The following is a 14,171-nucleotide window of genomic DNA, read 5'->3' on the forward strand; positions in this document are numbered from 1 at the left end:
GGAATTAGAAATGTGCATATTGAAAATATCGTATCCTGAAAGTGTGACTTCTTAGGCGATGAGCTGTGTCTGTACTTGGAGACAATAAGCTCTTTACATCAAATGTTATTGTTTGGCTTCTCATTTAATGATCACTGACATTCAACACAGGATGCCCCTTTCTATTTGACTTGTATTCTATTACAGAACTTTACCATGATATGTCTATCCGAGTTTCTCATCAACAATCCTTCCATAGTTCCACAAATGAACATATTTTTCCTCAGCCTCTCAAATTATCAGTGAAATTGAAAGTTGTTTATACTACTCATACACTATGGTCATTGTATTTCACCAGTGAAATTTAGAAAAAAATTATTGTGGTGTTAGAACGGCTTTTTAAATTTACCTAGAAATTTCCTTTTGCTAGATGTTTTGAGCATTGATAGCTTATTTAAATTGCTTTTTCTAAATCAGCATGGCTCATTTGCTTATGGGGTCTTATTTTATTGAATTGTCTAAATTTGGTCTTTAGTGCCTTTTGTGGCTTTAATAAGATTCACAGTAATGCTTTTCAAATCTATAAAAAAAAGTTGTCAATGTTTTTGCTTTTCCAGCCTTCCAGAATATTTTGTAGTTCCTTCTTCTTTGGCAGATACAGATCTTAAGCAGTATTCTCATTCTTTTGTTGGAAGGCGGATGCCAGTAAGTGAACTTATTTTACTTTGACATGTTACCCTGCATTTGGGGGAAAGCCACCAAAAGTGGGTTATTCTTGAAAGAATTAAAATTGCATGATTAGAAATCTGAGGATCCCGCTTTAAGAATATTATACCAAATTCCTTACTTTAAATGGAAACAATTTGCTTGAGCATTTTATATAACGAAAGTAGGTTAGCAAAAAACGCATTTTTGTTTCAGAGTAAAGAAGTATTTATATAATGTTCATTCTTCACTCGTAAGAGAGCATTGCATTCTCAAAAATAAGTTTTATTATTGTATTTTGTAACATTGATTTATGTTCTAATTGTGACCATATGGCTGTATTCATGTTGGTTATTTGGAATATACATCTAATCCTCCTGGGGCAGTTAGAGGTTGCATAACATTCTGAAATAATTGTGACCAAATCTTTGGAGCGTGTAATTGAGGGCTTAGGTGCAGTGCACTGACCTGTTTTAGAGTGTTCGCACTGCCATATTAAAATCTCGATGTCAATTTTCTGATGGAGTAAGATGTTTAATCGTCTCTCTGCTTCACGTCCCCTCATTTGTAAAAAATTGAGAAGCCGAAGTTAGGAGGTCACATTGTTTACATGAATTCTTGTTCTTACATTGTATACTGAAATTTTGCTGACTGGTTTTGAGTTGTTAGACATTTTTAGATCTATTTAGTGGGAGAAAAGTATAACGCAATGTTCGAGGCATGTGTGCTGTAGATACACATGCTTTGCATACTCCTGTCATCTAGTGTTGGTTCCGGATGTTTGCAAGTAGTTTTTCTTCGAAGCAGTCTTTCCTAGTCCCGAGGTAAGGTGACTCCTCCTATTGGTGATAGTGCGCATGGGCATTGACTCTATTGTTAGATTATTTTATTCCGCCATCAGGTTTGGTCGTATATTGCTGTGCTCCGGTTCGAAACCGCTCTTCGGGTTCCCCTCGATGCGCAATCCTCTCTACCTCGACGGTATCGTTTCCGTACGCATTCCCACTTCTCCACATATCGTTTCAACATGGGAATTGACCTTCTATCGGAAAGCTTTGTGGACGGCCTTCGAGGCCTAACTGCGCTCTGTTAGCTCTCCGTCGATGAATCAGACTCAGTTTAAATTCTGTCCTCGGTGCCACACGAAGTATCCGCACTACCGATTCCCATGAAGTGTGCAACTTGTGCCTTTCTCCCGAGCACTAAGAAGAAAATTGTGATGCTTGCAGATAGTTTCGATCAAAGAAGACTCTCTGGGAGCGTCAGGCTCGACTTCGAGAGATGCAGCATCAAAGCAACGAGGACACACTGGACGTCTTCGGTGAAGATGCCGGCCAAGAAGACATCGGGGCATCAGCGGCAGAGGAGGAGGAAGCCTTCTCCGGACAATACTTGGAACTCAAGATCGACGCCGAGGAGCTGCATCAGGGACAAGGTAACGAAGTACCTCAGACCCCTTGCACCCACAAACTCCTAATAGACATAAGGCTTCCCACACCACCTCTGCCTTTTAGCCAAGGTCAACACTGAGACGTTTCCGACGTCCAGGCCCGGCACCAAAACAACCAGTCTAGCCTTCCGGTTCGGTACAAAGTCGACAAAAGGCCTCTTTGGAGTCGAAACCTTCTGGGTCCGAGCACAATTCCAGCTCGGAGCCAAAATTCTCCATGCTGAAACCCATTCCAAAAGGCCAGCCTGCTTCAGCACCTAAGCCATCAGCACCGAAAACCTTGGCTGGGCTTTATTAAATTTAAAACAAACCGGAAGCAAAAAAATGTATATATATATTAACTCAGAGACTGGTCATATTCATACAAAACCACCTGGAAAATGCAAGATTCAGGATGAGGACACTTATTGCAAGATCCACTTTGCATAGAAAATCTGTAGCTACAAATCCTTTGCATCCATCATCCCCTTCACCCCAACCTCCAGTACCTCTTTCTCCACCTGAGAATCCTTTGCAAATTACACCTCAGGATTCACCACAGGCTCACCATGAGGATGATAATGCAGATGATGGGGGGGGGGGGGATAAATCTCCCAATAGATCCATGGAAAGATTAGATAATTGATCCCACAGGTGACAGCGATCCAGACCTTTACCCAGCCAAACCTTCTCCTCAAGATGACAATGCATCAAACCAAGAACTCATTGTCAGGGCTGCACATTGCCATGGAGTAAAAATGCACAAAGAACCACTTGAAGATTTTTTGTTTGAGACTTTAGCCTCCACGCATAGGTCATCACAGACACTTCCCATTCTCAAAGGCATGATGCAACATGCTGATGAGATCTTTAAAGATCCAGTCAGATCATGCATCTTAACTCCTAGAGTGGACAAAAAATATAAGGCCTCTCCCACAGACCCAATATTCATCAAGGGACAGTTGCCATTAGATTCTTTAGCAGTATTTAATGCTCGCAAGCGGACAAACTCTCAAATATCTGGGGATGCTCCTGCGCCAGATAAAAAGTCCAAATTAATTGATGCTTCTGGCAAATGCATAGCTGCTCCAGCTGCAAATCATCTGCGTATTGCAAACATTTAAGGCCTTTTATCCAGGTGTGACCGGTCACTCTGGGACAAAATGGGGCAGTTACTACAATATCTCCCAGATGAGCATAAAGCTAAAGCACAGGACTTAGTAAATGAAAGTAAACTAATTTCTAATTCCTATATACAATGTGCTTTAAATGCTGCAGACACCGCAGCAAGAGAGGTTAACACCTGCATCCTGCTCAGAAGATAGGCTTGGTTAAGGATTTCAGGGTTTAAACCTGAGGTCCAACAATCAAACCTTAACACAACCTTTGGATAAGGAACACCTATTAGGTCCTAAGGTAGACCAGGAGTTAAAAAAAAAAAATGAAAAAGGACAATGAAGTAGCTGATCTATGGGGCATTCCTGACTTCCTCCAACAGAGCTCCTTGTGTCGCTCCTTTTACAGAGGAGGGTCAAAAACCACATCCACAGATCAAAATACATCAACTTACAAAGGTAACCACCAGTCCTCTCCTTCCAGAGGTTTCTTTCAAGGAGGTTTTAGGGGCAACAACTTTAAGGGTAGGGGTAAGGGCAACACACTCTAACTCCCCTTCACCCAACAAACAGTGACTTGCCACGCTACCCTCCAATTACACTACACCTGTCGGGGGAAGACTTCACCAATTTCTCCCCATTTGGCCGTCTATAACATCGGACAAATGGGTGCTTGGAATTAGCCAACATAGTTATTGCCTGAAACTTACCTGCAATCCCCAAACATTCCACCTCGATCTCATAAGCTGTCCCCAGAACACATACAGTCCCTGTTACTAAAAGGAGCGATAGAGCCAGTTCCAATACAGTACCAGGGCTTTACACTCTGTGCTTTCTAATCCCCCAAAATTCTCGGTTTCAGAGAGCTAAATCATTATATACTGTCCGAACACTTTCACATGGTGATACTTCAACAGGTACTCCCACTTTTACAGAGAGCAGACTTTGTCTACTCTAGATTTAAAAGACATATATTTTCACGTACCAATTTATTCCGGCTCATTATAAATACCTCTGATTTGTGATAGCAGGCAAACATTACCAGTTCAAGGTGCTTTCCTCCGGATTGACTACAGTGACCAGAGTTTTTACCAAATGCCTGGCAGTAGTTGCTGCTCCTCTCAGAAGACAACAAATTCACGTCTTCCCCTATCTGGATGACTGGATTATCAAAGCCAGCAATGTCTACAGCACACACAGATCACAATAGATCTACTTCATCAATTGGGTTCACCATCAATGCTCAAAAATCTCACCTACAGTCTTATCTATGAGCCAGTCTTGTCACAGTCAAAGCTCTAGCCTTTTCCAAAAGTGTCGAGAATACCTAATATTCAAACTACAATTCTACAGTTTCAACCCAACCAAGCATTACTAGCCAAGGTGTTCATGCAACTGCTGGGAATGATGGGGTCTTGCATCGCAATTGTACCCCATGCAAGGCTTCAAATGCACCCCCTACAAGAGTGCTTAGCACATCAGTGTAATCAATCACAGGGTATATTAACCGATCTAGTGTTGGTAGACAGCCGTACCCATCGCTGTCTGCAGTGGTGGAACCCACAAAAGTTATTAGCAGGCCGTCCTTTCATCGACCCTTTTCCACATACACAATACAAGGTATGTGGAGCAAGAAGCACAAGGCCCTCCACATTAACTTTCTAGAGCTTTTAGCAGTTTTTCTATCTCTCAAAGCTGTTCAAACTCACCTCATAGCCAAAACTGTCTTAGACCGAACAGACAACATGACAGCAATGTATTAAGTGCAGAAGCAAGAGGGAGGAGGGGGGGGACACTCTCTCCAGCTGTTGACACTCACTCAAGTCATTTAGAATTGGGCGATCCATCACATGAATTTATCTTCTGGCAGAAGATCTCCCAGGAGTGAACAATCAAGTTGCCGATCTCCTCAGCAGAAAAAGGCAGCAAATTCATGAGTGGGAACTTCACCCCCATGTTCTCCTTCCGTACTTTCAACAATCGGAATTTCCACAAATAGACGTATTCGCCACAGCCGAAAACGCAAAATGCCCAAACTTCGGCTTCAGGTTGCAACACCCACTCTCACAGTGGAATGCCCTATGGATGAACTGGTCAGGGATATTTACCTATGCTTTTCCGCCTTTCCTGCTCATTCCATGGTTGGTTTGGAAACTCTGGCAAACATCCCTCACACTGATTCTGACTTGGGCCCGTCAACCATGGTACACCACCCTGTTTGAGCTATCACTAGTTTCACATCAAAAACTGCACCTTGCCTCCAATTTCCTCACACAGAACCATGGAGAAGTCAGACACCCAAATCCCAAAGAACTGAATTTAGCGATCTGGCTCCTAAAGTCACAGTTTGGTTATTTAAATCTACTACCAGACTGTATGAATATTCTGAAAGAATCAAGAAGGCCTACCACCAGAGCTTGCTATGCAGCTAAGTGGAAAATATGTGTTGTATATTGCAATAACAACAGACTCAATCCTTTTGATGTTTATTTGTTACAATTACAACAAACGGGACTAGCTTACACATCTATTCATTTGTACTTTGCAGCAGTAGCTGCATACTTACAGAATAGACAACTTCTGTCACTATTTAGAGTTCCAGTAATGGAAGGCTTGAGAAAGGTAATACCACCAAGGATTCTCCATGCCCCAGTGTGGAATCTCAACATTGTTTTCACAAGGCTCATGGGCCCACTTTTTGAACCATTACACAAGTGCCCTTTACAATTGCTCTCATGGAAAGTTCCATTCCTCATTGCAGTCACATCACTGAGGAGAGTTGGTGAGCTACAGTCATTAACTTTAGAAGAACCTTTCAGCTACACAAACATAGGAAAGTTGTCCGCACAAACCCAAAATTCCTTCCTAAGGTAGTTTCTGTTTTTCATATAAACAAATTGGTTGAATTACCATTTTTCTTTCCTCCATCTGATTCTGTGGCAGAATGCGCTATTCACATGCTTAATAAGAGCTTTACTGTATTACATGAAGGGACATAAGACTTTTTTAAAGCAAAAAAACTGTTTGTTGCATTTGCTCCACCTCACAAAGGCAATCTTATCTCAAACTCCGGTATTGATTGTGGAATGTGTTCGAACTTGCTATATTTAAGCTAAAAGAACTGTAACCATACCTCCTAGAGCGCATTCCCCTTTGCAACATAGGGGCGTTAGTGGCCTATTTGGGCAACATCCCTCTTGATGACATATGTAAGGCAGCTACATGGTCTACACTATACACATTTACCAAACCCTATTTTGTAGATGTGTTAGCACATCAACAGACTAAGGTAGGTCAAGCAGTAATAAAAACAATGTTCCAAACCACTGCAACATCTAAGGTTAGCCACCACTTTGGGAGTACACTGCTTTGTAGTCTACTCAAAGCATGTGTATCTACAGCACACATGCCTCGAACGGATAATGTTACTTACCCAGTAAGCATCTGTTCTTGACACGTAGAGCTGTAGATTCACACGCGCCCACCCGCCTCCCCGGGTACTTGTAGTTGTTGCAGTTCTTCATTATACATTTATACACATGAACATCTCTATACTACACTTACTCCATTTTCACTCTCTTGCGGGAAAACAATTTAACAGTGGAGTTGATGCCCATGCGCACTATCACCGAATGGAGGGGTCACCTTACCTCGTGACTAGGAAAACAACTTGCTAATATCTGGACCCATCACTAGTGGCTGGAGTATGCAAAGCATGTGAATCTACAGCTCTATATGGCAAGAACAGATACTTACTGGGTAAGTAACATTACCCTTATCATTATTCACAAAAAATACAATTGTGACAAATTGCTAAATCAAGAATTCCCGAATATACGCAAAACATGTGTCACTTGTCTTGTTCTGAGTTTTTTTTTTTAAACATTAAAATAATGAACTACTTATCAACTAAGGATTAACAGGCGAGAGCGCAAGACGAAAAACCACCCTTTCATAAAATCACTCCTTTAGGTACATAGCGGTTGCTATTATTGCAGTAAGAGAAAATTACTTTGGAAATGCTGACAACCGCAAACATGGCAAGAAATGTTCAAAATGATACAGGGTGTTTTAGCTTTTAGGCATCAGAAACACAGTATGTTCGAGGCATATGGGCTGCAGATGGTACATTATGAATAGATCGCCATCTGGTGTTGGGCTCGGATGATTGCACTTTGTTTTTCTCTTGGAGAGTCTTTTGTATCTTGGTGACTCCTCCTCTGGTTGGTAGTGCGCATGGGCATCGGCTCCATCCTTAGATTGTTTTTTTCCGCCATCGGGTTCGGAGGAGGATTGAGACGCTCCAGATCGACTTCGAAAAGAAGTGACTTATCGGCGCGTATTCCCTTTCCAATTCGACGGTATTGTTATCGAACGCGTTTCATTTCCATTCTGGCGCGTTTCGACTTCAACACCAAAGAAAAATCTTTGATCTACGTCGACGAACAGGAGGCCTTTCTCAACGCAGTCAAGCCCGGAGTCCATGGAAAGGACTCCATTCAAGAAATGTCCAACGTGTGGTGCTAAGTTCCCACACAAGGACCTACACGAGGTGTGCAACCTCTGCCTATCGCCTGAACACGAATCCAGGGACTGCGAAGCCTGCGCAGCATTCTCCTCCAAGTCGACGATTAGAAATCGTCGAGCTCGAAGACACGAGGTTTCCAGAATGCAGTCGGAGGCGAACCCGGAGCTGTTCGGAGACGAGCAACTTGAGGAAGAATAGGATCATGAGGATCAGTCGGGGTCGGAAGGGGACGAGTCGGATGTCGAAGAACTCGACGTGCAACAGACCGTGAGTGACTACGTCCCCTTACCAAAAAACCGACCCCGTGTGGTAACGACCCCGCCTTCGAGCCCGGTCAAACCGCAGAAAAAAGTTTCCGACGCCCCGCCTTTGGGCCCGGCAACGAAACCGAAACTGAAACCGAAACACTCGGCCTCCCACCATGTCGGATCCGAGAAACGGTCGACATCGACACCGAAGCTTCATGCAAGGGAAAGCTCGGCATCGAAACATTCCATGTCGAAACAGAAACATGATTCGACGTCGAAGACTCACTGGACACCGAGGAAGTCGGAATCGAGTAAACACTCGGTGCCGAAAACACCGAACATTGGCGATCGAAAACAAAAGCACCTTTCGGAACCAAGGCCTTCGGTACCGATACAGGAGCAGCAGACAGATCCCTAACAAAAGATTTTGTTTATCGATCCGCAAACTGGCAAAGTAGTGACGAAGAAGAGAAAGAATGAACAGATAGAAGACAAATCTCTTCCTTCAAAAAAGAGAACACTGGGGACAAATACAACTCCTCCTGTTTCTCCTCGACCTAAAGTCACACCCTCTTCTCCTATTCCTCACACTATGCCAAATATTCCTGCACCTTCCACACCAAGACCATCTACACCTCAGTCTGATGTAGACAGTGATCCAGGGGAGGGAGAACCTCAAGGGGATGATGAAACTATCCCAGATGAGGATGACCCATGGGAAAATTATAACGTAGGGTCAGATGATGACAACGACCCAGAGTTATATCCCTCAAAGCCTTCACCACCTGATGATAACACAGGGTTTGTACAGCTCATTAATAGGGCAGCAAAATATCATAAAGTAGATATACATACAGAACCTCAAATAGAGGACTTCCTATTAGAGACGCTACCTAATGCACAAAGGACATCAGGTACTCTTCCTATGCTGAAGGGTCTTCTCAGTCACACAGAAGAAATATTCAAAGACCCAGTGAGGGCTAGGGTGTTAAACCCAAGAATTGATAAAAAATATAAGGCGGCTCCAAAGGATCCAATATTTATCAAAGGGCAGGTACCTCTGGACTCGCTTGTAGTTTCAAACGCTCGTAAAAGAGCGAACTCATTATCTACAGGAGAGGCTCCTCCACCTGATAAAGAGTCAAAATTAATAGATGCATCAGGCAAGAGAGTAGCATCACAAGCGGCAAATAGCTGGCGTATAGCCAATACACAGGCACTACTTGCACGTTATGACAGGGCACATTATGATGAATTAGAAAAACTCATCACACATCTCCCCAAAGAACATCAGAAAAAGGCAGATCAGTTAATACAGGAAGGAAAAATAATAACTAATACTTACATTAAGTGCGCCCTAGACGCAGCAGACACTGCAGCAAGATCCATCAACACCAGTGTCATGTTAAGGAGACATGCATGGCTTAGAATCTCAGGATTCAAACAGGAAGTACAAACGTCCTTATTGAACCAACCCTTTGATCAAAAGACACTTTTTGGCTCAAGCACAGATGAGACCTTAGAAAAAATGAAAAAAGATACAGAAACGGCTAAGTCAATGGGAGCATTGCAACAGCCAACACAAAGAGGTTCCTTTCGTAGATCCACCTATAGAGGAGGCTCAAAAAATACAGGAACAAATCAGCAATCCACCTCTTTCACACCTACATCACCCAAAGGTAATTCAAGAGGTAGTTTCAGGGGTAACAACAACAAGGGTAGAGGCCGCGGAAATAATAACAACCGCAACGCCTCAACCCCAAAACAGTGACTTCATAGAACTTCCCCCAGACCACATAACACCGGTCGGGGGACGTCTATCACAGTTCCTACCTGTCTGGGAAGACATCACATCAGACAAGTGGGTGAGACAGATTATCCAACATGGTTATTGCCTAGAACTCACAGCTACCCCACCAAACATCCCCCCCAAACAGCGTCCAATGAGTCAATATCATCTGACATTGTTAAAGGAAGAAGTACTAGCACTGCTACAAAAGCATGCAATAGAGAAGGTTCCAAAACATCAACAAGGGACAGGAGTATACTCTCTATACTTCCTAATCCCCAAAAAAGATGGGTCCCTAAGACCAATCTTAGACCTAAGACCTCTCAATGCATACATAAATTCGGAACATTTCCACATGGTCACGCTCCAACAGGTACTCCCTTTACTGAAGAAAGGGGACTTTCTTTCTACACTGGATCTAAAAGACGCTTACTTTCATATCCCAATTCACAAAGCCCACAGAAAATACCTAAGGTTTGTAGTGGAAGGACAACATTATCAATTCAAAGTCCTTCCGTTCGGGGTCACAACGGCACCAAGAGTGTTCACAAAATGCCTAGCTGTGGTGGCAGCACACCTAAGAAGACAACAAATACATGTCTTCCCCTACTTGGACGATTGGTTAATAAAGGCCAAGTCACAAGAGGAATGTCTTCACAACACACAGAAGACAATTCAATTGCTGCACCACCTAGGGTTTACGGTGAACTACAAAAAATCACACCTGCAACCAAACAAGATTCAGCAATACCTGTGGGCTACTATAGACACAGAAAGAGCATTAGCATACCCCAATCCGATCAGGATACAAACAATGGTCGGGTTAATACAAAGATTTCAACCACAACACTCACTACCAGCACGAGTGTTTATGCAACTGTTAGGCATGATGTCCTCCTGCATACTGCTAATACCACATGCCAGACTACAAATGCGCCCACTACAGGAGTGTCTAGCGACACAGTGGAATCAGGCTCAAGGTCAGATTACAGATCTGGTGTTGGTAGACGACCGTACGCATCGCTCTCTGAAGTGGTGGAACACAACAAACATTTCCAAACGACGGTCGTTCCTAGAACCGATTCCACAAGTGATAATAACAGCGGACGCATCGCTCGCCGGATGGGGAGCGCATATGGACAAATACACAGTGCAGGGGAAGTGGAGTGTGCAGCAAAAGAAACTGCACATCAACTACCTGGAACTATTAGCGGTATTTCTAGCACTAAAAGCTTTCCAAATGCAAATAACAAACAAGGCAGTCCTGATCAGAACAGACAACATGACTGCAATGTATTATATTCAAAAACAGGGGGGGACACACTCTCTCCAACTATCCAAACTAGCACAGGACATTTGGAGATGGGCCATTCCTCAAAAGATCTATCTGTTAGCAGAACACCTACCAGGAGTTCAAAATCAGATAGCAGACATCCTAAGCAGACAGTCAGAACAAGTACACGAATGGGAGCTGCACGACCAAATACTGCAGCCATTCTTCCAAAGATGGGGGCAACCAGAGATAGATCTGTTTGCCAATCATCAGAACGCAAAATGCCAAAACTTCGCATCCAGGTACCCACACCAACGGTCCCAGGGCAATGCACTATGGATAAATTGGTCCAACAGATTTGCTTACGCTTTCCCCCCTCTCTCACTAATTCCGTTAGTGGTTCGGAAACTGCAGCAGCACTCAATGACAATGATACTAGTGGCACCCACGTGGGCAAGACAGCTGTGGTTCACCACGCTACTACAACTCTCACAGGTGCCACCTCAAAAGCTAAGATTATTACCCATGCATCTTACACAGAACCATGGAGAAATAATGCACCCAGATCCCAAACAATTGAACCTAGCGATCTGGCTCCTGAGGTCATAGAGTTTGGATATTTAGATTTACCACCAGAATGTATGGAAATCATTAAACAAGCAAGACGTCCTACCACCAGAGCATGCTATGCAGCAAAGTGGAAGAGGTTTGCTATACACTGTAACAGTAAGCACATCAACCCTCTGGACGCATCCACTAAACAGATCATTTGCTATTTACTACACTTGCAGCAATGTAACTTAGCATACACCTCTATCAGAGTTCATCTCGCAGCTATAGCGGCGTACCTACAAAACAGGCAACATCTTTCCCTGTTTAAAGTACCAGCAATTAAAGCTTTCATGGAGGGACTCAAAAGAGTCATTCCACCAAGACGACCACCTTCCCCAGTCTGGAATCTCAACATAGTACTTACCAGACTAATGGGGCCACCTTTTGAACCTATGCATAGGTGTGAAATACAATTCCTCACATGGAAGGTGGCCTTCCTCATAGCTGTCACGTCACTTAGAAGAGTAAGTGAGTTGCAGGCTTTTACGATTCAAGAACCATTCATGCAGTTACACCAAAATAAAGTGGTTCTTAGAACAAACCCAAAATTCCTACCAAAGGTAATTTCTGCATTCCACATCAATCAGTCAGTGGAATTACCGGTTTTCTTTCCAAAACCACAAACAGTAGCGGAAAGGGCCCTACATACATTGGATGTCAGAAGGGCAATATTGTACTATATAGAAAGAACACAAACTTTCAGAAAGACAAAACAGCTATTTGTTGCGTTTTCTCCTACACATAAAGGCAATCCCATCTCTAAAGCGGGCATTGCCAGATGGATTGTAAAATGTATTCAAATATGCTACTTAAAAGTAAAGAGAACATTAACTGTTCCTCCTAGAGCTCACTCTACACGTAAACTAGGAGCATCTATGGCATTTTTGGGAAACATTCCACTAGATGACATATGCAAAGCAGCTACCTGGGTTACACCGCACACCTTCACAAAGCACTATTGTGTAGATGTGCACACAACACAACAAGCTAGAGTGGGACAAGCTGTATTAAAGACTTTATTTCAGACACTTGCAACAGACACGGGCGACCACCGCTAGGGAGAGAACTGCTGTATAGTCTATTCATAATGTACCATCTGCAGCCCATATGCCTCGAACGGAATATGCTACTTACCAGTATGCATCTGTTCTTGGCATAGAGGGCTGCAGAGTGGTACATGCCCTCCCAGCCTCCCCGGAAACCTGTGTCTGTTCCAACATTATCTTATTTAGCTACACTTACATGGGCATTCCTATCTGTATTCTATCATACTACTCCATCTAACCCTACTATGGCAAAACAATCTAAGGATGGAGCCGATGCCCATGCGCACTACCAACCAGAGGAGGAGTCACCAAGATACAAAAGACTCTCCAAGAGAAAAACAAAGTGCAATCATCCGAGCCCAACACCAGATGGCGATCTATTCATAATGTACCACTCTGCAGCCCTCTATGCCAAGAACAGATGCATACTGGTAAGTAGCATATTCCTTATTAAGGAATGTTAAATCACCTTCCATTGTGATTTCTCAATCCCTTCCTATCATGAGGTTATTTTATGTTAGTTGCGTCATGTGGCCATCACATTTGAAAACGCTCTTTTCTACTTAACCCAACATTTTGTTTTTCACAAATTTTGCAATATGTGTTTTCAAACATATTCTAGTGCGCCGTTTACCACCAGAATTAGCCAAAAATGTAACTACTCTCTCAGGTTGGAGATATGCAAGTATTTGTACAAGCCATGGTCAGGAGGCACTGTACAGGCAGTGCAATGATTACAATCTACTGTACTTTACAGATGAAAGGGGGTTACTTTATAACAGGTGGCATACTCTTATCCGTAAGGGTGCCCAGTCTTGCATTCCCTAAAACCGCAACAGCAACAAACTGCAGATAATCCATGGGATGAAAACAGAATGCCAGTCCACACTCAATTGTATTCTTTGATGGTTCGGGCAGGCCTCTATTGGACAGTTAGGAGTACTGTCACTTTCTCCTTACCATATATGGCTACGTTCAGACTCAATCGACATGACTCATCTGAATGCCCTGAATCCTGGAAGTCACATACACAATCACCACATAGTGCCCCCAAATTAGTGGAGCCCGATTTGTTGAGTGAGCAGGAAAGCTAGGCATGAGAGCACTTTTGATATCAGTGTTTGTACTACTTTACAAATGTCTAATTAGATGAAGATCTTTCGATCATTCATTTTCTAAAATTTATTTAGGTGTGGTGCTGGAATCACCCCAATGGAAATGCACTTGTGAGAATGGCCAGCATCAAAGATCTGCTGCAACAAAGAAAAGTAGACCAAAGGTCAGAAACATGATGCAACTGTATGTTTCTTTGAGATGCGTTTCAGTAATTTTTGCATGCCAGTGTGAAAAGGGGGCTTGCACATTTTAATCCAGCATACCGTAGTGTTCTTGTGTAAAATATTGTTCTTGCCCAAGAGCCTTTTTCATGGCACAATAAACTTGAAAA

General features: G+C 43.0%; 1 protein-coding gene across 2 annotated transcripts in view; it reads left to right on the forward strand.

The window, feature by feature from the left end:
• Positions 1 to 14,171, forward strand: part of MTMR10 (myotubularin related protein 10) — a 441,272-nt gene that overhangs the window by 267,609 nt on the left and 159,492 nt on the right. For both annotated transcript variants that reach the window (XM_086958381.1, XM_086958382.1), the window contains 2 exons: positions 597 to 684; positions 13,915 to 14,003. In XM_086958381.1, the coding sequence (XP_086814507.1) occupies positions 597 to 684; positions 13,915 to 14,003 (177 nt within the window). The remainder of the gene's footprint in view (positions 1 to 596; positions 685 to 13,914; positions 14,004 to 14,171) is intronic.

The sequence above is a fragment of the Lissotriton vulgaris genome, chromosome 2_1, assembly GCF_964263255.1.
Source record: "Lissotriton vulgaris chromosome 2_1, aLisVul1.2, whole genome shotgun sequence".
Classification (NCBI taxonomy): domain Eukaryota; kingdom Metazoa; phylum Chordata; class Amphibia; order Caudata; family Salamandridae; genus Lissotriton; species Lissotriton vulgaris.